The sequence below is a fragment of the Leucopleurus acutus genome (genome assembly GCF_964270905.1).
Source record: "Leucopleurus acutus genome assembly, chromosome: 1".
NCBI lineage: Eukaryota > Metazoa > Chordata > Mammalia > Artiodactyla > Delphinidae > Leucopleurus > Leucopleurus acutus.
This window is the reverse complement of record NC_139142.1, coordinates 136,110,575-136,134,716: the sequence shown is the minus strand read 5'-3', so window position 1 is coordinate 136,134,716 and position 24,142 is coordinate 136,110,575. Positions and strand designations below refer to the sequence as shown.

The 24,142-nt window shown below is 39.4% G+C and overlaps 1 protein-coding gene across 4 annotated transcripts in view; it reads right to left on the bottom strand.

The window, feature by feature from the left end:
• The window catches only part of LOC309964032 (IQ domain-containing protein H-like), a gene marked incomplete at both ends in the record, with an annotated part of 112,400 nt that overhangs the window by 71,390 nt on the left and 16,868 nt on the right, over nt 1-24,142 (bottom strand). For all 4 annotated transcript variants that reach the window (XM_082842662.1, XM_082842664.1, XM_082842663.1 and 1 more), the window contains 2 exons: nt 8,443-8,618; nt 12,546-12,629. In XM_082842662.1, coding sequence (XP_082698788.1) covers nt 8,443-8,618; nt 12,546-12,629 — 260 coding nt within the window. The remainder of the gene's footprint in view (nt 1-8,442; nt 8,619-12,545; nt 12,630-24,142) is intronic.

Sequence of the window (24,142 nt, the reverse complement as noted above, 5' to 3'; positions counted from 1 at the left end):
AAGCTGTCAACATTTCATATGGAACACATGCCAGAAAGAGAACTTGCATGGTTACTTTATGGAACAAAACAGGAACTGCTCACTGTGCTCAAGTTGGATTTTTTAAATAAATTACCTAATCATAAACCAATGACTTTATGCTATTGCCAAACATTTATCATTTTCTATTTGAATCTCTGTGTTCAAAAGATGTAATATATTTTTTAATTGGCATACATTTTATACTGGTGTAGGGCAGAAGTAGAAAAATGTCTACTGCTAAAATCCAACTGATAACCAGGAATATTTATTAACCTAAATTAAGATAATCACAGCTTTCTTTCACCAGCTTTAAGTTTATGATGCACATCGGTAAGAAGTCAGTGTTATTGATTCATTACCATCTGCAAATTCAAAACGCTGACATGTTCAGATAGGCACTATGTGGAAAAATCTCAGTGGAGTACGTCAATTCTTGTTGACCTTAGAGATACATTTTCCAAACAGATAGCATGGACCTTAGTTATAACTTAGTTTATTGTGATACAATTTGCACATGCCATAGGTGAAATGACATCCTTCAAATCCAATTTGTCTATGAGGAGAGGTTTTTATCCTACTTCTGCATATCAGTATTAGGGGGAGGCTTTACTGCATTAAATGTTCCTGCATCTTTAACCACAATTAACATATAAAGTTCTAAAATATTTCATAGCAAAGACAGCCTGAGTTCTCATCAATGGGGACAAAAGCAAGACTCACTCAGTATAAATATTGCACATATTTTAAGTTTAAGGCTTTGAAGATTGTTTAATATACATGTATGAAATTGTATCATTTAAAAATGCATTTCACTTGTGTTCTACAGGGAAGCAGAGTTAAGCAATCCACTCTGTTACCTTCAAATTCCAGTGGAGGTTAAAGACAATGGAAGGGACATGCCAGGTTAGGAGGAGCCCCTCTCTTTTAATCCTATTAAGATTGCCTGTGCCTTTTCTAGACGCTGCCATCTTTAAGAGGAACTTCCTTCATGAGCCCATGTATTGCCCAAGAACACTCTATCTAGCAAGACTGAAACACTTTTGGGGCAATTTAATAAGCTAAATTTTCAAATTAGTCTCTGAAAAGTATGATTTGTTGAAAAGCTTGATTTTGGGGCTCAGCGGCTATGAGGTGCAGAGCATCAGGATCAGGCAACTGAGAGAAGAAGCGTGATCCCTAAATATTGTCCCTTACAAACATCCTCATTGTGTACAGTTCTTTAGTTTCCCTAGAAGTCGCTGCCCGGAATCACTTGTGATTGGCTCAGAGTAATGGTTAAGAGATGTATTGAAACAGAGGTTAGGAAATGTTAACAGCCATTTGTCCTTTATTTTCTTTATTGTGAAAAAAAAAATAGTTAAATGGGAGAACACCTGCCAGAGCTAACTCAAAGTGGCTAATTTCTAGTTCTCTAGTGGCTACATTTGTAGTGACTAATATTATATAATAGTTCTCCAAATAGTTAGGGCCCTAACTATCTGCTGGAAGAATGCATAGCCATAGACTCGGACCAAGGCAAAACCCAGAAGCAGACAGTTTTCCTCCTAGAGCCATTTTACTTCCCCTTTCTGGAATTTTCCCCCCTCCTTCCTATATGGCCACTTCCTGAGGAGCTAGGATTTTTTTTTTTTTTACAGAGCCACAGATATCTGCAGCCCTCTGCCACATGCCCTTTGCAACATGACTCGGCAGAAAGGGCTCACTCCCTGGAGCTTTCCAAACCTGCTCCTTTTAGCCAAAATTGACTCTCACATTTCTTAGGGTCCTGCTAACTAATATGTTGATGAATTAATCCATGTTAAGTCAATAAATATTGATAGCAGATTAGTATATGAATAGGGCCTTCAGTTCCTTAATCCAAATGAAGAAATACTTTGGGAATTACAACAATTTCTGTAAGGCCCCTAGGAAGACGCTTTGAAACATGAAGGACTAAAGTAGATCCCATCAACTCAACTCAAGTATTCCACAATATTCTTCATTGGGTAGGGCTGACACCAGAAGACCTAAAGTTCCCGTAAGGTCAAGAGAATGTGAAATATTTAAACAGAGCCTCGCCTGTCCACCCTGCATACCTGCTGGTGACTGTAGACGTCATATATTCCAGGAGGGACTGGCACATTGGCGCTTTCAAAGACCCGTTTACTTCCAGACTTGGTACTATAGACATGAGCTAGTTCAGGCTCTGGGCCCAGGATGGGTACATCTAACATATCCGCCACAGCTAAATCATCTCTGTGGAGGAGCCCGCTGACAATGTAGGCTTCTGTTCCTTGGATGAGATTTTTTATTCTTTTGATTGCCTTGGGACTGTACATCAGGTGAGTGGCCAGGCACATATGCTGCTTCTGGGGGGAGATCATATTATTCTTGTTAAAAGGTGTTCTTTTTCTGGTCCACACACCTAATTTATAATGTTACGCACAATAAATGCATTATTAATAACAGGCTGGGTTATGAACTATCCCGTTGTTTAGCAGTTTAAATTGATAAAAGCTGTTGGGGTGAGGTTCCATAATCACTCACATCTTTAGTGTGTTGGAAATAGGCTCACTGGGAATAGAACTAATTACTACGCATCTGTATTGATTTGATCCACGTGGAATTATCCTTCTGTCAGAAGGAAAAGAGGCTGGTGGCCTTTGGATAATAGTGATTCATCTCTGCAACACTTCTGGCATGGTTTAACACTAAAGCGTCTGGAAATCAATACAAAAAAATGAAGGAAAAAACCCCATAGTATTCTTCACTGTTCAGGACTCCTATTCTGGCAACCCTTTAAATGATTCAGTAGGAAATAGGCACTTGACTTGATACTCTCTTCCCAAAGTTCTACCAAAAATTCCGTTTCAGAGACTATGTATTGTTATGATGATTATCATGGTTCTTAGCCAACACTCCAGAAAGGATTCACGAATGGAAAATATTTGAGAATTTCAGTGAGACTCAAATTTCTTTTCCAATGGAAAACTCTTTTTATTTTTGACTACTTAGACCCAGCTCAGCAATACATGTGACTGTCTCATTCAATTAAATAAATAAATCCAGCATGTCTAATAAGGGGCAGAGGATGGAGCCAGATGGTCAACACACACCAAAAGTAATACAGGCATATCTCTGCTCTCAAGGAGTGGGGACACAGATGAGTACCATTAATGCATAACTAATACAAGGCAGAGAAGGGCCATAAAGAGCTACAGAGGGTCTTGGAGGCAGGGAGGAGGGAGGCAGAGGCCACGTGCTAGTGGGGAAAGCTGAAAAGGCAAATTACTCATCCTTCTTGGGCCTCAGTTTCCTCATCTGTAAGATGCGTATAATAGTAGTACCCATCTCATAAGGATGCTATGAGTATTAAATGAGATAATACATGTAAAGCACTTATAATAGCGCCTTGGATATAAGCAGTTAATGAATGTGAGCTTGTATTATTGTTATGAAAGAGGTCGGGGTTGAGGTAAGTTTTGAAGGATGGGTAGGATTTTAGCAGGTGAGGATGGCCATAGCCTAGGCTGGAATATGGGAACCCAAGATTGTGCTCATTTCCTCTAGAGAAGAGAGCATCATGGCACACGAGAAAGTGATGGGGCCTCGGAGGCAAATGGTTCTGTCTTTGAATCCAGCTCTATCCGTTATAAACAACCCGAACTTGGGCAAATGACTTAGACTCCTTGAGACTAAGTTTCTCCATCTTCTAAAAGGGAATAAAAATACCCATTTGATGGGTTCCTCTGAGGATAAAATAAGATCATAAATGTTTAACACCTATTATAATGCATGGCATTCAGTTGATATTCGATCAATGGTAGTAATTATCAATATTATTATGGAGAAAACTTTTAAAAAATAAAGTCATTAAAATGTCATGCAAATAATATAATGCAAGACGTGAGAGTCTTAATGGAGTTCAAGGGATTTTGTACACTAGCACCTTCTCTCCTGGTTTTAGTCAAAATTATCTACTCAATATGGCATTGAAGTGTGGAGAAATTCCGAGCCACTATTTTGAGGAGTATCTGCTGCACCAGTTTGCAAACTGTTGGAGGGTGTGACTGCTGAGTTTAAGAGAAAGCAACTGAGGAGAGCCTCTGGATTTTAGTCCTGTCTGAATTTGTAACTTGCAAGTTGATTTAGAAAACTATCTTTCTGAGCCTTGGTTCCCCACATTCAAATGAGGGGTTGAACTGGAAATCTCTAGGGTCCTTCCAGCTGTGATACAACGTTCCCTTTAAAACCAAAGCTCTTCTGGACATACTGTTTAATGAGGACAGAGTTTCTGCTTGGGATGTCGAAAAGGTTTTGAAAATGGATGATATGATGATTGCACAACAATGTGAATGTACTTAATTTCATTGAACTGTACACTTAAAATGATTTAAATGGTAAATTTTATGTTATGTATATTCCGCCTCCCCCCCGCCAAAAGACAAAATAAAAACCTCCTCTGAGAAGAGGATTTTATGATTTACCCTGTTGAACCCTTCCTTCAGAGCAAGTGTTATATTCTAAGCTCTTTAGGTGTATGCAGTATGCCTTTGCTTAATTTAAATCCATTTTCAAAAACCTGCTTCTGAGAATGCAGCTCTAGGAAATCCGGTGTTCCATTAGACAATGGCTGGTGACAGCAACTCGTGAGTTTGTGTTTCCCATCTAATTGATCACTGTTTATCCCCCTTGTTTAGTTCACTCCTTTCCTTTCCCTACAAATTATTCCAATGAGAAAATGTGAAAAAATGATGTGTCTTGTAGAACTGGTGACTTGAGTCACAAAGTATGTGGTAGGCTTTTCAGGGTACCTAGAAGAATGTTTCAAAGGGGGCAATCCTCTCATGTTAAGTACTCTTTCCTTTGATCCATACAACACTGTACCAATTAACAGTCCCTGTTTTGGAGACGAGGAAACTGAGGCTCAGGTGATTTGCCCATAGTCACACAGCTGGTAAATAGCAGAGGCAGGATTCAAGTTCAGTATTAGCACAGTTCTCATGCCATAGATGCCATGATTTCTCCCATTTTACAGATTGAGTAGTGAGGTCTGGTAGTTTTATGAAGTGTGATGAGGGGCTGGTAGATGCAGCAATAGAACCTAACGTTAAAGTTGCACATTTCTGGCCGGAATGGATTTCTGTCTGCTCTAGGGTTGTTTATCTCTCTTGGCAAGTATTCTACGCAACTCTATTATGTCATCTCTGGGCATGCCTTATTCTTCAGGCAAGATGGTACCACAGTATTGTGTTCAACGTGTGTTTAATAAAGATTTGAATGTAAGTGATGGCAGAGGACACATTACTGACCGCAGGTCTTGTGTGACCATTTAGAGAAAATCAGTATCATCAGATCCAGGCTGTGGATTAACACAGATGACAAAAATCTAAAATGTTCCTAATTCCATAACATTATAGCTACATTTAATTTATCACCACTAATTTTTTTTTCACCTGAGACAAAAGGTAGTTGCTTAGGATGTCTTCATAAACATTAAAATGTTCAAAAATAGACATACACGATGACTTTATAACAGCATTTTCACCATTACAAATTCAAACATTGTAGAGTAACTTGGAGAGATGTAAAAACAGATTTTTGGCACACTTTAAAAAAATCTCCTCAAGGCCATGCATTTGAAAGAAAGTCAGCACTGATGCAATCTCTCAAACCCATTAAAAAGAAATAAAGCCATAACTAAACACGAGCAGGAAATGATTTGAAAGTAAGAGCTTACTTTTTGTATTTTAGAGAGGTGATTGCCTATGAGTGATTAATTACTCAAATAATTTAAACTTAAACTATGAGAAGTATTAAGTACTTAAAAATATTTCCTAATTGTTTCTATTCGCAGAGATGCAAACCTACACTATGAATGTAACCCTGCACATCTGTTAGTACCAACTGCCTATCTCCTCTTAGAAGGTGAAGAGTGGACGGTGAGGATTCACTTCTCAGGTAATAGGACTGCAGAGCTGGAAGGGACTTTGAAATGATCTAATCCATCACCTCATTTTACAGATGAATAACAGAGGACCAGAGAGGTAAAGGGGCTTGCCCAAGGCCACAAGGTCATCCAGGAGCAAGGCTGTCATTCTAGATCAGGATAGGGTTCTGGGGTCAGACAGATTTGGCTTCATACTCTGTCCCCACTAGTAACTTGGGATTAGAAGATGAGTGTTGGTTTCCTTAGCCAAAGAAGGAAATTGATAATTTCTGTCTTGCTGCTGTGTTCTAAGTATCAAATGAGAAAATGTATGCTAAGCATTTGATAAATGTTAGCTGTTTACTCACTTTCCTTTTCCCAAATCTAATGCCCCTTCCCCATTCCATGCCTCTTCAATGTATATTGGCATTTCAGATATGCAGAAACTGTTTATTAGCAGCTACCAGGCATTAGCTCCAGTTTCTGGCTGGAGAATATCAGGAAATTAACCACACGCTAATGATAGTTCCTTGCTTTCCAATATCCACAGTAACTCTGACATTGAAGCCAGGGAATAGCTAGGAAGCACCAAAGCAATCCTTGCACTGGTGGAGGATATTGGGGAGTTTCTAAGATTATAAGTAAGTGGTGATGATTTGTCTGCTTTCTTTTTTTTTTTTCCTAAGATTTAATTAATTAATTTATGGCTGTGTTGGGTCTTCGTTGCTGCGCGCGGTCCTTCTCTAGTTGCGTCTAGTGGGGGATACTCTTCGTTGTGGTGCGCGGGCTTCTCATTGTGATGGCTTCTCTTGTTGCAGAGCACGGGCTCTAGGTGCGCGGGCTTCAGTAGTAGTGGCATGTGGGCTTCAGTAGTTGTGGCTCTCAGGCTCTAGAGTGCAGGTTCAGTAGTTGTGGCGCATGGGCTTAGTTGCTTCACGGCATGTGGATCTTCCTGGACCAGGGCTCGAACCCATGTCCCCTGCATTGGCAGGTGGATTCTTAACCACTGTGACACTAGGGAAGCCCTGTCTCCTGTCTTTTCTCTTGCTTGTCCTGATCCTGCACTTGTTTCCTCTTCCATAGCCAAGTGGTGCCAATGAAACCGAACTAGGCGGAGAGCTTTTATGGGAATATCGAGGTATCTAGTTATGAAAAAATAAAATCTTCATTTTGGTAGAAGAGAGTAAAATTCACTGAGTGTACCAGCAAAGTAGAAATGCTGTAGCATCCCTCCCCAGCCCTGGCAGGATTTTTTTTCCTTTGGTCAAATCATGGTGCATCTGAAGTGCTAATAGGTAGTAACTCAACACATAGATACTTCCTACATGAACCATGCAATCAGTTTCTTTGACAATAGATAGAGAGTTGACTTTGGTGCATCCCACTTACGAATGAAGAGAGTTATCTTCACCAGCAAATTCAGACCTTTAGATTATATTAAACAGTCTCCTCAAAAGTGCATAGTCCATTAGGTTATTTATTTATTTATGGCTGCATTGGGTCTTCATTGTTGCATGCAGACTTTCTCTAGCTGCGTCAAGCAGGGGCTACTCTTCATTGTGGTGCATGGGCTTCTCATTGTGGTGGCTTCTCTTGTTGTGGAGCACGGGCCCTAGGCACATGGGCTTCAGTAGTTGTGGCACACGGGCTCAGTAGTTGTGGCTTGCGGGCTCTAGAGTGCAGGCTCAGTAGTTGTGGTGCACAAGCTTACTTGCTCTGAGGCATGTGGAATCTTCCCAGACCAGGGATTGAACCTGTGCCCTCTGCATTGGCAGGTGGATTCTTAACCACTGCGCCACCAGGGAAGTCCTCCATTAGGTATTAAAATGTTGATTGTTTACCATGGAAAGCTTAAATTCTTGTTAAAATATAGAGAAATTCATTTCAAGCCATCTCTTGCACTACCTTATTCTAGAACGTGCCCCATGGTTCTATGAATCTCCCAGAAGTTCTTCTCTAGGGATGAGATTCAACTCAGAATTCGTTCCATTCATTAAGAATCAGTTCTAAAAAAGTTAAAAAAAAATCTGAACCTTGTTCATTATGAACCATGTGATATGGTAAATAAGACCAAATTCCCCTGAGGGACAAAAACCCCATGGAATAACAAGGAATACCAGTGTGGAAATCAGAAAACAGGGGCCCTGGTCTAGATTCTGTCCTTAACTAGCTTTGTGACCACAGGCAGCCCCAGCCTTTCTGTGCCTCGGTGTTCTCCACACAAAATTAAGAAAAAGCAACCGTAGATGTTATAAATTCACCTAGTTGATGGTACAACCCAATAACTACAATTAGGCCTCAGCTACAGAGAAACTGGGCAGCAGTAGCTCAGCTAAGTCTGCAAGTTAAACTGGGATATTTATTTCCTATCGTCCGACCTGTAGTCTAATCAGTAAAGCTGTTAAACCTGCAATAATATTTCACTGACGTGCACCAGGACGTTGCAAGTTGTAAAATTTCCAATTTAATTTTACTGCATCCCGGAAGCCATAGTAATTAGAAGACAAACTCACAGTGAAGATGCTTATAGCTTCAGGGGTGATAATTTTGAACCTGTCCCGCAGGTCACTTCTGTCCCTAAGATTCCCTGATTTGACAGCTGCCTGTAGACTCAGGATTTTATTGTAATACAGCAGCAACTCGTCATTCATTCGATGGGAGCAGATGTAGATGATGCTTACGTTGGCATCTAAAAATAACAGGCACAATGTTAATTACTGGTATAAAGGTAAAAGACATTACGAACTCTGGTATCAGATTGATGTTGCACAGTTTAAAGAGCATATCCAAAAGCCACATTCAAGTTAATTTAGATTGGTTTTGTACAGATCTTAGCAATTTAAGTGGCTTGTTTGTCCTTTAGCATTTCTCTAAAGAAAAGATAAATAACACCACCACCAAAAAAATAGACACAATGATTCCTTCAGAAGGAGGGCTGTGAGGTACCATGGAAGTGTACTTTCAAATAATACGTAGGGATTTAGCTCCAGAACTCCTATTAATATCAATGGGATTTGCATACTGATTTTAAAATTTATTCCATTAACTTCAGTAAATTATAAAACAGAACTGTTAACTTTCGAAAGCTGATGAAATTGCAATTTCTTATGCTGCCTGGACTTGGCAAGGCCAATTCAGGGAATCTTCTGTCCAAATAAATGGTCTGATTATGACCATAGCAATGATTATTTCAGGAAAGCAACCTTTTCCTTTCTCCATTCCCAAAGAGGAGTATATTACTTAAATAGGACATCTAGTGATTCTTGGTTTAAAGGAAACACTATCTTAATTTAACTGTTCTCCTTCTCAAGATGTGCTTCTTACTATGTGCATAGAAAGAAATCCTAATTAAATATCCCATCCGAATGGAATAGTGAGAAGAGATTACCCCCACTCCAGGCTGCAGAATATTTTAGGGAGTATGTACAGGAAACCAGCAGCCGGTGGAGTCACCCATTCATTTCTGTAAAATAACTGACTGATCAGTAGGGGCAAAGCACTTGGCTAGACATGGAAGGAGATACCAGAGTCAAAGCAACTGAGATGCTGCCTGTGAGGAGCAACCATTTCACATGTACAAACAGCTGTAAAACATGGTGGAGGGTGGTGGACACAAGATACATGCAGACCAGGTGCCCAGGGAAGGTTGGAGGAGGGAGCACTGTAAAATGTTTCCTTGGTCAAGTAGGGCTGAGAAGAGATTTTAAGACTCCTCTGTTCAGTTTAGCAGAGTATACAGAGCATAGACTGATTAAATGCTTGCTCAGCTTTCTAGGAGGCTGGGCATATTATTTAACCTTTCTAAGCATTGCTTTCTTCATCTGTAAAATGGGGAATAAAGTCTCCTGGGGCACAGAGTTTTGGAGAGTATGAAATGAAAGAATATATATAAAGCACCTGGCGCAGCATCTGGCACATAGTAGGTGCTCAGCAGACAGTACAGATGCACCAATCTGCTCCACAGCGCACCCTGACTAGGCCAGCTAACAGTGGTTCCACACCCCGCCTTCCACACTTGTGCTCCTTTTAACTAGTGCCTCAAGATTAAACACGGTGAAGTAGTGTCCCCTGCTGTTCCATCCTGTTGTTCCAAATCTTTCAATCTTGTCCGTCCAAACTCTATAAAGGCAAGGTGTATACTTTTCATATAATCCCCCATGCCCTGGTACAATGTCGAGGATGCAGGAGCCACTCAGTAAATACTTGTGAGCTGACCAAAGGGATCTGGGAGAATGGAGAGATTCGGGAACTGGAAAGTCTTACACAATTAGTGAGACCCATGGCATGCAGGAGAAATGTGTTCTGGAGAAGAGCATCTTGTGGCTAGAAGCAGCGTCTTCTGAACTGGCCCAGAGCTGGGCCCAGAGTAGGTGCTCCGTAAATGTAAATATTTAAGTGGCTCCCGTTTAATGTTGAAACCACATTGTCACATGAACCTCAAAATAAATGAACTGAGGAGACAGTAGTTAAATAACTTGTATCCAACTGCTGAATGATCAGATTCGTTATCCGAAATCTCGTGTTTCCAAGAAGAGACTAGTGTCTTACTAAACTAGTGGTCTTTAAAACCAAACTAGTATTTTTTTTTAAGTGTAAAAAAAGGACACAAAAAGCAAACAACAAAAATAACTTAATAAAGTCTCCATAGCAGAAGAAAACTAAATTTTTCTTGGGAAGAAATTTCTGGGTTGTAAATGATAACCAATCATGTTACTAATTTTACCTTTCCCCTTCATTTCTGGCAAAGGAATACTATAATCACTAACAGTAATATCCAGTATTAGGGTGGTTTGATTGTGAATCAACAAATGTTCAAAATTAATTGACAGGTGATTTTGGAAAGGAATTAAGAAGAAGATGAAGATTGTTCTGACTGTTAGTCAGTAGTCAATATCAGTCACCCTCTTGCTTAACTCATCTAGGAATTGAAGATACAAGCTGTTGAGGTCTCTCCACCTGATACCCTGACTTCACAGCCAGTATCCAAACAACAAGTCTTAATGTGATCAGATTACCTTTGTTTCCCCTGAATAAGCAGAAAAATCAACACCCTTTACTAGGAATTAACGCAAGTTAAAGAAAGATAATCATTTATTCTTCCATAAAATTATCACTAATTTTCCTAGTTTCTTCATATTTTTACTTCACAAGCAAGTACTTTTTCTATTTTCTCACTTACTTCTACACTTTTATTACTTCTCTTGAAGAGGTTTTAGGATTGCATTGTTATCATGAAGATAGTGTACCAAGAAAAGGCATTTGGTTAATAATCTCTCAGAAATTTTCATCTTAGCAAAATTTTCCATTGCAGATAGACATAGACTGAATTATTGAATTATTTAAAATAGAAGCCTAATACTCTTAAGTCTTCTCATTATTAATAAGAATCCTTTGTAAGGAAATTCTTTGGTGATGGTTTGGACTATATATAGAAAGGTATATAAAAAGCTAAAGAAAAAAATTACTCAAATAAATTAGAGCAAAGTCTGCCCTCTGCTGCACTTCATTGGTTTCCACCCAGTCAGGTTTTTAGTTGAAATAGCTCAGCACTAACAAATCAATCTTAAGTCATTAAATTTTTTTTTGGTAAGGTTGAAAAACAACATTAGTGCCTAGATAATAGATTAAAGCAATTACCCTATTATTATTTTAGGACACTGTAAATTTCTAGTACTGATGTATTTTTGTTACCAAATGGCATTTATAAAATAATAATGATGCTGAAATATATATGAATCACGTAAAGTATGTCATTCCAGGGAGCCAGCTAAATTGGTCATTGATAATTTAAAATTCTTCCTTGTTTTGCTTAAATAAGGGCCAAAGCAATTATATTTTAACAAAACAAAGAAGTTCTTATTTGGTCACTAAAAAATTCTAGTTTTCGTTTAACCCTGAATTTCTGGCCAGGACTTCCCACATTGATTCAATATTATTACTTAGGCTTTGAAACATTTATTCTTTAAACCTCACCTCAAACAGTGTCAACCAAAGCCTAGAGTTCTTGTATCCTTCCTTCCTGGCCCCTGGTTGGTGTCTGATTTAGAACTGACCCAACCAATATTAGAACTTGACTTTTACAAAGATGTGTCTATCACTCAAGGTCTGTATTTCTAATAATTCTTTCCACTAGGTACTTCCTATTTTCTCATAACTAGATTATATATATTTAAATAAAACCTTCTTTTAAACATCTATCTTCATTTCCCCCTTATTCTTATAATGAAAACATAATGCTTTTCATTTCTGTTACCTTCCACCCATTCCTCAGATAATATAATAGACAATATTGACACAAATATATAATGTTGACTTCATTCACTGCCAGATTCAGTAAATGAAGAAGAGTTGGGGCTATAGGAGATACATCCTTATTCAAGCCTGCAGCAAAGAGAATTAGAAAACTACCCAAGTAAATTGGTTAAAATGTCATTTGTTTATTCAACTGACTTCACTATAAATCTGTTCTTTGGAACAAAACATTCAATTGCCCTGCAAGAAGATTAGAAGTCCAAGCCTTTTCCTTGTACAGAAAAAAAAGCAAAAGATGAACGTTTAATCAACATCCACTGATAAACATTCCAAAGAGCCATTTGTGTAAAGGTATTTACTGTACCTAAGATGTCACACAGCCTCCCCAGCTGCATGTTCTGCTGCGTGTTGAAGTCGTCAATATTTTGTCGCACAGGCTGGGAATATCCTAAAAGGCAAACCAGATGTCAAAACCCAGAAAGAGCAAGTCAACATGGCAAAATGGCACAGTAGGATTTCACAGTGTCATGGTCCACATTTCCAGGAAAGAATTGTCTCTGAAGCATCTCACAGAAACAATCCAACTCCTAAGAATGAGGTCCTTGCTTCTCAGGGGATTAAGCATTAATTCTGGAAGATGTGGTGAGCAGCATATTCTGCAACAGAGAGGTTCATATTTTTCAATATCAGCAAAGCTTCTGGGAATCAGGATTATAGAAACACGGGAAAAGTTTCGGAAATTTTAACATGAATGTTCAAAAGAGCACGTAAGAAAGTTATGCTCAGGTTTAAAAACTATATTGGCTTTTTGTTTTTTTGCCTTTTATTTTTTTATTTTTTAACATCTTTATTGGAGTATAATTGCTTTACATTGTGGTGTTAGTTGCTGCTGTATAACAAAGTGAATCAGCTGTACGTATACGTATATCCCCATATCCCCTCCCTCTTGCGTCTCCCTCCCACCCTCTCTATCCCACCTCTCTAGGTGGTCATAAAGCAGAGCTGATCTCCCTGTGCTATGCGGCTGCTTCCCACTAGCTATCTATTTTGCATTTGGTAGTGTATATATGTCCATGCCACTCTCTCACTTCGTCCCAGCTTACCCTTCCCCCTCCTCGTGTCCTCAAGTCCATTCTCTACGTCTGTGTCTTTATTCCTGTCCTGCCCCTAGGTCCTTCAGAACCTTTTTTTTTTTTTAGATTCCATATATATGTGTTAGCATACAGTATTTGTTTTTCTCTTTCTGACTTAGTTCACTCTGTATGACAGACTCTAGGTCCATCCACCTCACTACAAATAACTCAATTTTGTTTCTTTTTATGGCTGAGTAATATTCCATTGTATATATGTGCCACATCTTCTTTATCCATTCATCTGTCGATGGATGCTTAGGTTGCTTCCACATCCTGGCTATTGTAAATAGTGCTGCAATGAACACTGTCGTACATGACTCCTTTTGAATTATGGTTTTATGCCCTGTGGTGGGATTGCTGGGTCATATGGGAGTTCTAATTTTAGTTTTTTAAGGAACCTCCATACTGTTCTCCATAGTGGCTGTATCAATTTACATTCCCACCAAGAATGTGCAGGAGGGTTCCCTTTTATCCACACCCTCTCCAGCATTTATTGTTTGTAGATTTTTAAAAAAAATTTTTTGGCTGCGTTGGGCCTTCGTTGTTGCACATGGGCTCTCTCTAGTTGCGGTGAGTGGGGGCTGCTCTTTGTTGCAGTGTGTGGGCTTCTCATTGCGGTGGCTTCTCTTGTTGTGGAGCATGGGCTCTAGGCACATGGGCTTCAGTAGCTGTGGCGCTCAGGCTCAGTAGTTGTGGCGCACGGGCTTAGTTGCTCCGTGGCATGTGGGATCTTCCTGGACCAGGGCTCAAACCTGTGTCCCCTGCATTGGCAGGCAGATTCTTAACCACTGTGCCACCAGGGAAGTCCTGTAGATTTTTTGATGATGGCCATTCTGACAGCGTGAGGTGATACCTCATTGTAGTTTTGATTTGCATTTCTCTAATGATTAGTGATGTTGTGTATCCTTTCATGTGTTTGCTGGCAATCTGTATATCTTCTTTGGAGAAATGTCTATTTAGGTCTTCTGCCCATTTTTGGATTGGGTTGTTTGTTTTTTTGATATTGAGCTACATGAGCTGCTTGTATATTTTGGAGATTAATCCTTTGTCAGTTGCTTCGTTTGCGAATATTTTCTCCCATTCTGAGGGTTGTACTATGCTTCTTATGTGGCATTTTGAAGATGTGTCCTGGAATCACTCTCAACTGACACACAGATTTCAGATAAAACTCTTGCTGTTGCGAATATGTATTTAAGTAATTCTAAATACTAAAGAAGTATGCTTCTGTTCACACAGTCAAAAGATCTTGTAACGTGAAAGGACAATAAAGGTTAATGCAGTTACTTTGTCAGTACTGATGAAAGCCCCACCATTTTCCTTCATGTCAGTTGGAACAGCAGAAGGAAAACACACATGGATTTACTACTGTCCCCAAATCTTCCACAATGGCAACAGCAGCGGCAACACTTTGTGCTATTGCAGGGGTTAAAATAAAAAATGAACGTGGACCAAACATGAACTTAAAAGGCATGCATACTCACAAGCAGTATAATTGCTTATCTGAAACTCAGCAACTGTAGGTGTAACTTTTAAAAAAATAAAATTGCTTTTCACATTTTGAATAGATGCTTCAATGCCTCCTTGTGGTTAGTGAGCCCAAACACATGTTTCAAGTTAAACTGCTATAGATAAAGTGATTTTAAAAACTACATCTTTGAGATGTGACACAGATTTCCTTTTCAGCATAAGGAAAACTATAGCAATTCAGGCAACAGGGCTTCAGATCAAATGAACTCTGATAATTGGCTCTTTGCTTTGATGTTAGGGTTTAAACACTAGACAATGTCTGGAAATTAAATGAGTTTACAATTCATCTAAAAGTCTCCCTCTTGCTTTATGCAGATGAACTTAAGAACTAAAAAGGCAGAAGGATAGTGGGCTGTTTGAATTATTTTTGAAAAATTATTAATTTCTAAAATAATTTTGGGAACTCATCCACATATGAAAGTTAATATAGACAGCTACAAACAATGCCATCTTGATGTGTGGTTGCAATATTGTAACTCTTGGGATTTTGCCTAGGTATAATTCTATCTATACTCAGATAAGTGTTTAGGAAGATGTATTGTGAATAACTTATATATCAAGACTATAAGAAGGCAGGAAAATGCCTAGAGAATAAAGTATGATTAAGAAAAGTGCATTAATCATTCTATGAACGTATTCTATGAACACATTTCCTTTCAGAAGTAAAGATAAAAGGCAGTGTGAGATAGCTCATTAAAATGATGTCCAATTTAAAATATAAAGGATGTCTCATCACTCTGTTGCCACATATGCAGCATGTGAGTAAGTCCATGTTTCAATTACTCGAGGTCAGTTTTCCAACAAATTACTTAGTACCTCTATTACCCTGATCAAGGATGCATATAAATCCACCTGCCAATGCAGGGGACACGGGTTTGAGCCCTGGTCTGGGAAGATCCCACATGCTGCGGAGCAACTAAGTCCGTGAGCCACAACTACTGAGTCTGCGGTCTACAGCCCATGAGCCACAACTACTGCACCCGCGTGCCACAGCTACTGAAGTCTGCGAGCCTAGAGCCCGTGCTCCACAACAAGAGAAGCCACCGCAATGAGAAGCCCGCGCACCGCAACGAAGAGGAGCCCTCACTCACTGCAACTGGAGAAAGCCCGCGCACAGCAACGAAGACCCAATTATGATTATGCAGGATTATGATAAAACTGGTTACTCAGTTAACCCTACAAGTACACCCATTTTAAAGAACTGTATATTAATCTCAGGACATTGTTAAAGAGGATCATATGAAGCAAAAAATAGAAAAACATTTTGTCAACCGTAAAGTGCTGTGTAAACAGAAGATATTTTAATGTCACAAGTTATGTGTACTTCCAAAGCTTGTAACAGCAACAGCAAATTCTGTCACAAGCAACAGATCATTCCACATGAGCAAGATGCAATGCAAGGCACATTGCTGTCAGCAGAGCAGAAGTTAGGAGTCAATTGTTTTAAAAGTCAGATTTATTCTTATGTTTTGTACATCCACAAAATACATGTGTTGATTCCTGGGTGGAAGCCTATATTAAATACAACAGTGACTTAACCAGGAAACTGTCAAGAAGGATGTTGTGGCCTTGGGGAATTCAGCACACATGCCCGGTGGAATATAATACACTTTGGAATATAATTTGGAATATAATCTACAAAGACATGGATATATCAAAGGTGAGACTAGAAACACCAAAGGAGTTTTGAGAAACCATCTACTTCAACCTTGTCCCGTTATAGATAAGGATATTCAGGACAAGTGCCTTGTTTCTTGTCCGAGATAACATAAACCTACAAATTATTATGTAGTTCAACTACTATGTCTTTAGCTCTTGTGACAAATATGGTTACGTCAAGCAAGAGAGAAGATGACTCTCCAAGAGTGAGCAGAGAACTCCAGAAGGGACAGAGGGCCTTTGCCTCTTTTCCCACTTCAATTGTTTTAAATTAATTTTTATTGGGGTATAGTTGATTTCTTTTCCCACTTTCATTTCCAATTGTTGTGTCAGACAGAATAGTGGCCATCCAAAGATGTCCATGTTCTAATCCCCAGACACTGTGAATATGCTAAGTTACATGGCAAAGGGGAAATAAAGTTGCAGATGGAATTAAGGTTGCTCATCAGATGACCTTAAAATAAGGAGGTTCTCATGGATTATTGGGCTGGACCCAGTGTCATCATAAAAGTCCTTAAAAGTGGGGGAGGGAGGCAGACTACAGAAGGGACTACAGAAGACAGGCACAGAGATGCCACATTGCTGCCTTTAAAGATGGAGGAAGGGGGCCCCGGGCTTTCCCTGTTCATTCCTTTGTGGGTGGCTTCTAGAAGCTGGAAAGAGTGAGAAAACAGATTCTCCCCTAGAGCCTCCAGGAAGGAGTGCAGCCCTGCCCACACCTTGATTTTAGCCCCTTTCCTACTTCTGAACTACAAAATTATTGCTGTAAGGTAACAAATGTGTATTGCTTTAAGCCACTAAGCTTATGGTATCTGGTCAGAGGGCGATAGAAAACTGTTATGACTGTCTACCTTCCCTTACTCCCAATAAGTACCACCCCCCAGACATTCTACTCCTCTTTCACCTGTAATTGAAAGATGGGGGATGGGGGACTGAGATCCATAATCAGAGTTCAGAATAAGCACTCAGTAAATATTGTTGTTTTACTATTTCTTTCCTAACCTCAGCTGAGCATGACTTAAATTCTCAAAAGGGACCTCACTGAAATGTAGAGAAATTATTATTATTAGGTGCGCAAATTATTTGAGCTATCAAAGTACTGTTCTTCTAGCTTATGGAGCTGATTGGCCCTAATCACCATCAGGTGTGCCTGACCACCCTTTTCTAAGAAGGTTCACAGTCTCCCCTCACTGTCATTCTCTGGCACCCTCTCTTCACCCCACTTTTCTCATTTTGTCATTACAGGTTTCTTTGCAGGCTTGTTTACTTGTTTGTTGTACATTTCTCCTCCCCACTGCATCACTCTGGCTCCTGTAGCCAGACTGTAAGCTCCACTGGAGCAGAAACGCTGTGATACCGCCAGTCAAATGAGTCAATGAAACGTGCCTGAAGAGCTTACTCAAAGAATCTGTCTTTTAAATTCTTAGCCCTTTCTCTCTTGTGTTTTCATCGTTCCCTCCTCTCCTTACAACACTCATGAAACTGGGTTCTCTGATCTGGAGAACTTCTGAGGAATTCAAAGAATGGTAAGTGGGATTTGTAGCTTCTTCTAGGTCCTCATCAGCATAGAATAAAACAGCACTGGCATAAAGGGGTACTTTCTCTTATCAGTATAGAGAGGAACGCAGCTTCTTTCCTTATGCCACCTTCATCACCTGCAAAATATTCATAGTTTGATAGAGTGTTCCATCTTTCCTCAAAATATTATTGCCTGGGACTTCCATGGTGGCACAGTGGTTAAGAATCTGCCTGCCTACGCAGGGGACACGGGTTCCAGCCCTGGTCAGGGAAGATCCCACATGCCACGGAGCAACTAAGCCTGTGCGCCACAGCTACTGAGCCTGCGCTGTAGAGCCTGCAAGCCACAGCTACTGAGCCCACGTGCCACAACTACTGAAGCCTGTGCGCCTAGAGCCCGTGTTCCGCAACAAGAGAAGCCACCATAATATGGTGCGCCTATGCACCGCAACAAAGAGTAGCCCCCGCTCGCCACAACTAGAGAAAGCCCGTGCACAGAAATGGAGACCCAACACAGCCAAAAATAAATAAATAAATAAATAAAATATTATTGCCTCTGCTTCACACTGGAGAAGGGTACCCGGGTGCTGTCTCTCTGAAGTTATCCAACTACCATACTTTTGGTCTTCTGTTGAACCAAGGATGCTCATTAATGGTTACTGGCTACCATTTCTCCATCCTCATTTCTGCCTTCATCTCCTTTCCCATCCCTATCCCCACTCCCACACAAACGCTTATCAGATGATGCTAATTGCCTCTTTGCAACCCAGTAAACAAGTCCTGCTAGGATTGGCTTTTCCTTCACAGCAACTGCAGAAACCTAAGAACATGAGCAAGGCCACGCTCAGTGACCATGCCTCCTTGGGACTGTGGGTGCTTCTGTGACACGCCCCTGCCGTTGCAGTAAAATCAAGTGTTCTTGAACACTGTTTGTTACTCTGTGGTTGACTCCTAGTTTATTTTGTCTCCAAGTCCTATTCCTTACAATGGTACCTAAGGCAGAGAAGGGGTTAATAACAGATTTCCAGTTACCACATAGTTGTCATTCATCTGATCACCCTGGCCTGAGATGGTAGTCATCCATGCCTCAGTCTGATGGACTGGAGCAGTGATTCTTAACCTTTTCCCCATTTGAATACGTGTGATGGGTAATGTTCAAATGCATCACACGCTCCTAGGGGCATACACAGGGTTACAATAGCAGTAGCTGTAACTCCATCCCTTTCTCTTCCACTCAAGAAAGCATACTAGATGCAAGCTGAGCAAGAGTGACATTGTTTTAGAAATAATCTTGAATTGTTCCAATTCATAAAAAGTTAACCATTAGCTAACCTTTGGACTCTAATAGTAAAAATTTAGGGAACATGTGAACATACTTCACAAACGATTGCGGATCAGCATACTGCAGTCATCTAGAGAAATGTGATCTAGACATTATGGTTTTAATTACTTGTGCAAGTGTGAAAGCACAAGATACCGAGATAGGAAATGAGATACAGCAAGAGAGAGGCCTATCTGGGTTATTTATATAGTCCATCCAGTGCCAATTTGATGAAAATAAAACTGAGAGTTGGGCTTCCCTGGTGGCGCAGTGGTTGAGAGTCTGCCTGCCGATGCAGGGGACACGGGTTCGTGACCCGGTCTGGGAAGATCCCACATGCTGTGGAGCGGCTGGGCCTGTGAACCATGGCCGCTGAGCCTGCGCGTCCGGAGCCTGTGCTCCACAACGGGAGAGGCCACAACAGTGAGAGGCCCGCTTACCGCAAAAAAAAACCAAAAAAAAAAACCCAAAAAACTGAGAGTTGTTTTTTGGGGGCTTCTGAGAAAAATAAGAGAAATTTGTGATGAGGACATAGAAAACACAGGACTTAACTCAAATCTTTGTTGAGTTTTGAAAACATTCTCAAACCAAACTGTCCAAATGGATTCTGTGTCGTTCTGAAAGCCTTTCCTTCTCTTGTTCAAACTTTTTGTCTGCGACTGGCACAGCACTGCATGCAACTAAAACCAGTGATTCTCAAAGAGTGGTTGAGGGACCCTCCAAAGGACTGGGGGCATGGAAGGTCAAAACTCTTTTCAGAATAATACTAAGATGACATTTCCCCTTTTCAATGTTATCTTCCCACAAAATACAAAAAGTTTATTGATTTCAGATTCCATATTGCAACTAACTCCTAAAAATTATCCTTGTTGAGTTTTGGTATAAAATCAAAGAAGAATATACACAGTTATCTGAAAAGGCTGTAAAATATATAAAGTATACCTCCCTTTCCAAATACTTATCTGTATGAGGCCAGGTTTTCTTCATATGCTTCAACCAAAACACCATATTGCAACAGATTGGATGCAGAAATAGATAGGAGAATCCAACTAACTTCTATTAAGAGATTTGCAAACTTGTCAACCAGTGCCGATCTTCTCACCAATTTTTTTTTTTTTTTTTTTTTTTGCGGTACGCGGGCCTCTCACTGCTGTGGCCTCTCCCATTGCGGAGCACAGGCTCCGGATGCGCAGGCCCAGCGGCCATGGCTCACGGGCCCAGCCACTTCGCGGCATGTGGGATCTTCCCGGACCGGGGCACGAACCCGTGTCCCCTGCATCGGCAGGCGGACTCTCTACCACTGTGCCACCAGGGAAGCCCCTCACCAATTTTTTTTTGTTTTGGAAAAGAAACGGTTTTTAAAAAATAAAAATATGTTTTTTAGATGAACATTGGTAATGTGCTTAGTATTGTTATTTTAAAATAAATTAAATATTTTTAAAGTTTCTCAGTTTTAGTTTCTAATGTAAATTTAGACAGATACAACCTATGTAAACCAACGCTCTTTAGGGTCTTCAATTGTTGTTACAAGTGTAAATTTGAGGACCACTGAACACAAATTTTAATATTTTTTATGAGAATGAAGGAGATGAAAAAGATTATATTTTATCTTAGTATAAGCAATACTTTTTTTAGATCATATCCTAATATTAATCATTTCATCAAAAGCCCAGGAGCTGGTGTCATTTGACATCCAGTTCAGTGCTGTTTCCATATTTCATGGTACAACACCAAGCTCAACTGGGTAATTTAATATTACAGGGTCTTGGGGCCAACCTTGATCCAACCAGTGAATGAGTGTTGATTTGGATTACTTGGATGAATGCAACATGGATGAATAGAAATATGTTTTCATTTTAATTTGGGCTATAAAGAAATTTGGAAGTTTTAAATGTACTTTGTTCCTGATCCCCAAAGACCTGGATTTTCTGGAACCGCTGTCTGGGAGATCTTGGCAATACATCTGTTTCAAAGATCTAATGTGACAATATCATAACTGAACTGAGGATTCCATCCTACTTGCCAAAATACATGTTGAAGACTGCAAAGATTTGACTGAAAGTCCTGATTTCCCAGCCTTGAGGTGGAAGCAACAGAATCTTCACGTCTTTGAGTTGTCAACTCAAAATGGGAAAGTAGAAAGGGGTCAATGTGCTTGGAGGCACAGTAAAAATGTGATTCCAGATATAACCCTCTGGGCTCTGGTCCTCCACCCTGCCCCTGTTCACAAATGGAGGCGAGCACGGTTCTTACCCTCTGGTGAAATGGAGTGGGGTTACGAAGGAATTGTCTCATGAGCATTTGGGGCATGGCAGTTGTGCATAGAAGTTAGTTTTTCTATCTTTTAGGCTTTTGTGACAATACAGAGCAACAGAAAAACATTTTCATGAACCTTGTAATAACAGGATCCACAATTTTATGGAATGGAGTATCTTGGAGACCACGAACTGTGTTAACCCCAAGGATAGTTTGCTGAAATAATGCACAGTTGGAAAAAAAAAAAAAGAGGCTGAACTATATACATTCCTTTTTGCTATTAAATCAATTGGCAATGAAATAAAAGATCACATAGAGAAAAGAGGAAATTCCACCTCAATACATTCTCTATTTGTATTTTAAAGGAGGATGAGAAGTGAGAGAGGAAAGTCATCACTGGGAGTTTAATTGGCTGACCAGAGCCCCATACTTGGCACATCTCATTTAATGTCAATATATTTTAAAATGCCACTGAGTTTAAGTGTAGTAGCAAATGATGCATTGTAATAGAGAAGCACAGGGGTTAAATTAAAAGTGGAGGAAGTGACTTGGGCAAAGAGACTGTAAGCAGAATTAGTTTGTAGGTTTTATTTAGACCTCTCATTTTTCTAGGGGAATTGGGATTCTTCATTGCAGTTCTTTCTTAATTTGACTGATAGATTTTACTTAAAATAGACCCTACTATTCTATTCCTGCTATGAGCCATGGTATATTTTTTTATTATAATTATATTTCATTAATAAAAATGATAAAAATATGCAATATACAATTAAGAGATCAGCCTATATAACCTGGAAAGGATGACTTTCTTTTTATCATCTTATAAAATTACAAGGCCAATCTGTTTCTTTGGACAATTAATCAACAACATCCTACCTCTGTTGGTTAAAAATAGCTAAAACTTTTTGTTACATCTGAGAATACTTCTCAAAATATGTAACAGCCAATCTATGTTTCGTAATTCCTCCTTTCAAAGAGGTGGTTACTCTGTAATGTATAATTGTCTTCATGTTCGTATCATTAAGCCATAGATTTTTAAATACATGATAAATATTTTGTGGTCAAAAACATTGCTGAAAGGCCATGTTTCCTGTGATTGTGGGTTTGGAGAATGCAGTTACTCCTGTGTGTGCAACACTGTATAAACAAATAACCAATGCCTACAACTGTAATATATTATGTAGTTATCAGCTACTAAGCTTTCATTTTTAGGGTTCGAATACCTTAGTGCAGCCCCAATTGGCTAGTGCATGGTGTCATTATTTCTGGGGCCAATTCCACAACAGATTTGATCACAAATTTCCTACGGAAATAGAAAGAGAGGACAAGGCTGCAACTTGTGTTAAATGCGTCCCTGAGTCTTACATTCCTACCAACTGATTTTGATTAGTGAATCCCTCTCAACTCTGGGAACAAAATTACTAGATTGAATAGATTTGGGGGAGCCATGTATTTAGAGAAAAAAATTGCTTCACTTTCATCCACTTCTATTTTCATGAATTGTGTAGGTAAGTCTCCAGTGGAGGTGACAAAGTAGCCATGTTATGGCTAGCTGAAATCTTCTTCAAGTATTCCCAGGGGAAGTGGTACATAAGAAAAAACTGTCATTATCATTTTTTTTAAAAAGGTATGGTTTGAGAATTATGCCTGTGGAATAAGTACCAGATGACAGTTTAATGCTAGTTAAATGCAATTTAATGTCCACAAGTCATTTCATAACCTAAAGCTTAAATTTTAGAAACAAATACAATTTGATCAAAGCCCAAGTATTATTCTCTTGTGAAAATGTGAAATTGGGCTTTTTAAATACTCAGTTGAGAAAAATATCTGAGCTTGTTCTTATCTCTTAGAAAATACATGATTAGCAATTTTTCTTGCTTACCTAAAATGGGTTATTATGTTGTTAACAAACAAAAGTTACTGCAATAGGGAAGCCTTTCAGATTTATTACGTATTTATTTAAACTGAGTATGAGTAATCTAGAAGAAAACTAGTTTTACTATCAGATTTAAAATAATGCTTTCTAATTCTAGTTTCTGTCCAGGTTATTTTACTACTTAATTTATATTCAGCAAGCTCTTTTGGAATTTTAAGACAGCTTCATTTTAAATTACATTTTATTAACCAATTTATATCACTAACTGTTACTTTCATTATTTGACCTCTTTGGAGGCCTGTTTCTATCAGGCTTCCCTGCAGAGCTGACTGCTTGGGGATTTAGAGTCAGAAGTGGGGGTACAGGAGGGAAGAAGTGTGTGGAAATTGGATCTATAATACCTTTGTGCTTGTTAACATTACAAAGTGGGGGTCTTGTTTCTATTTCTAGTTCTGAATAAAACAGAGAATGCAAAACAAAATTTCCCACATAATATCAGGTCAGGTCCACAATTAGTTGCATAAGCAAAAGGCTTTTGCACCTTATTCTAAGGACTCAAGTCAGTTAATTGGGTCTGCAATTAGCCTCTCTGGTTGCAATCAATTACAAGTGCAATGTCTGTGTGTGAACTAATTTTGTGTGCAAAATAGTCCCACCAAAACAAAAGCCTA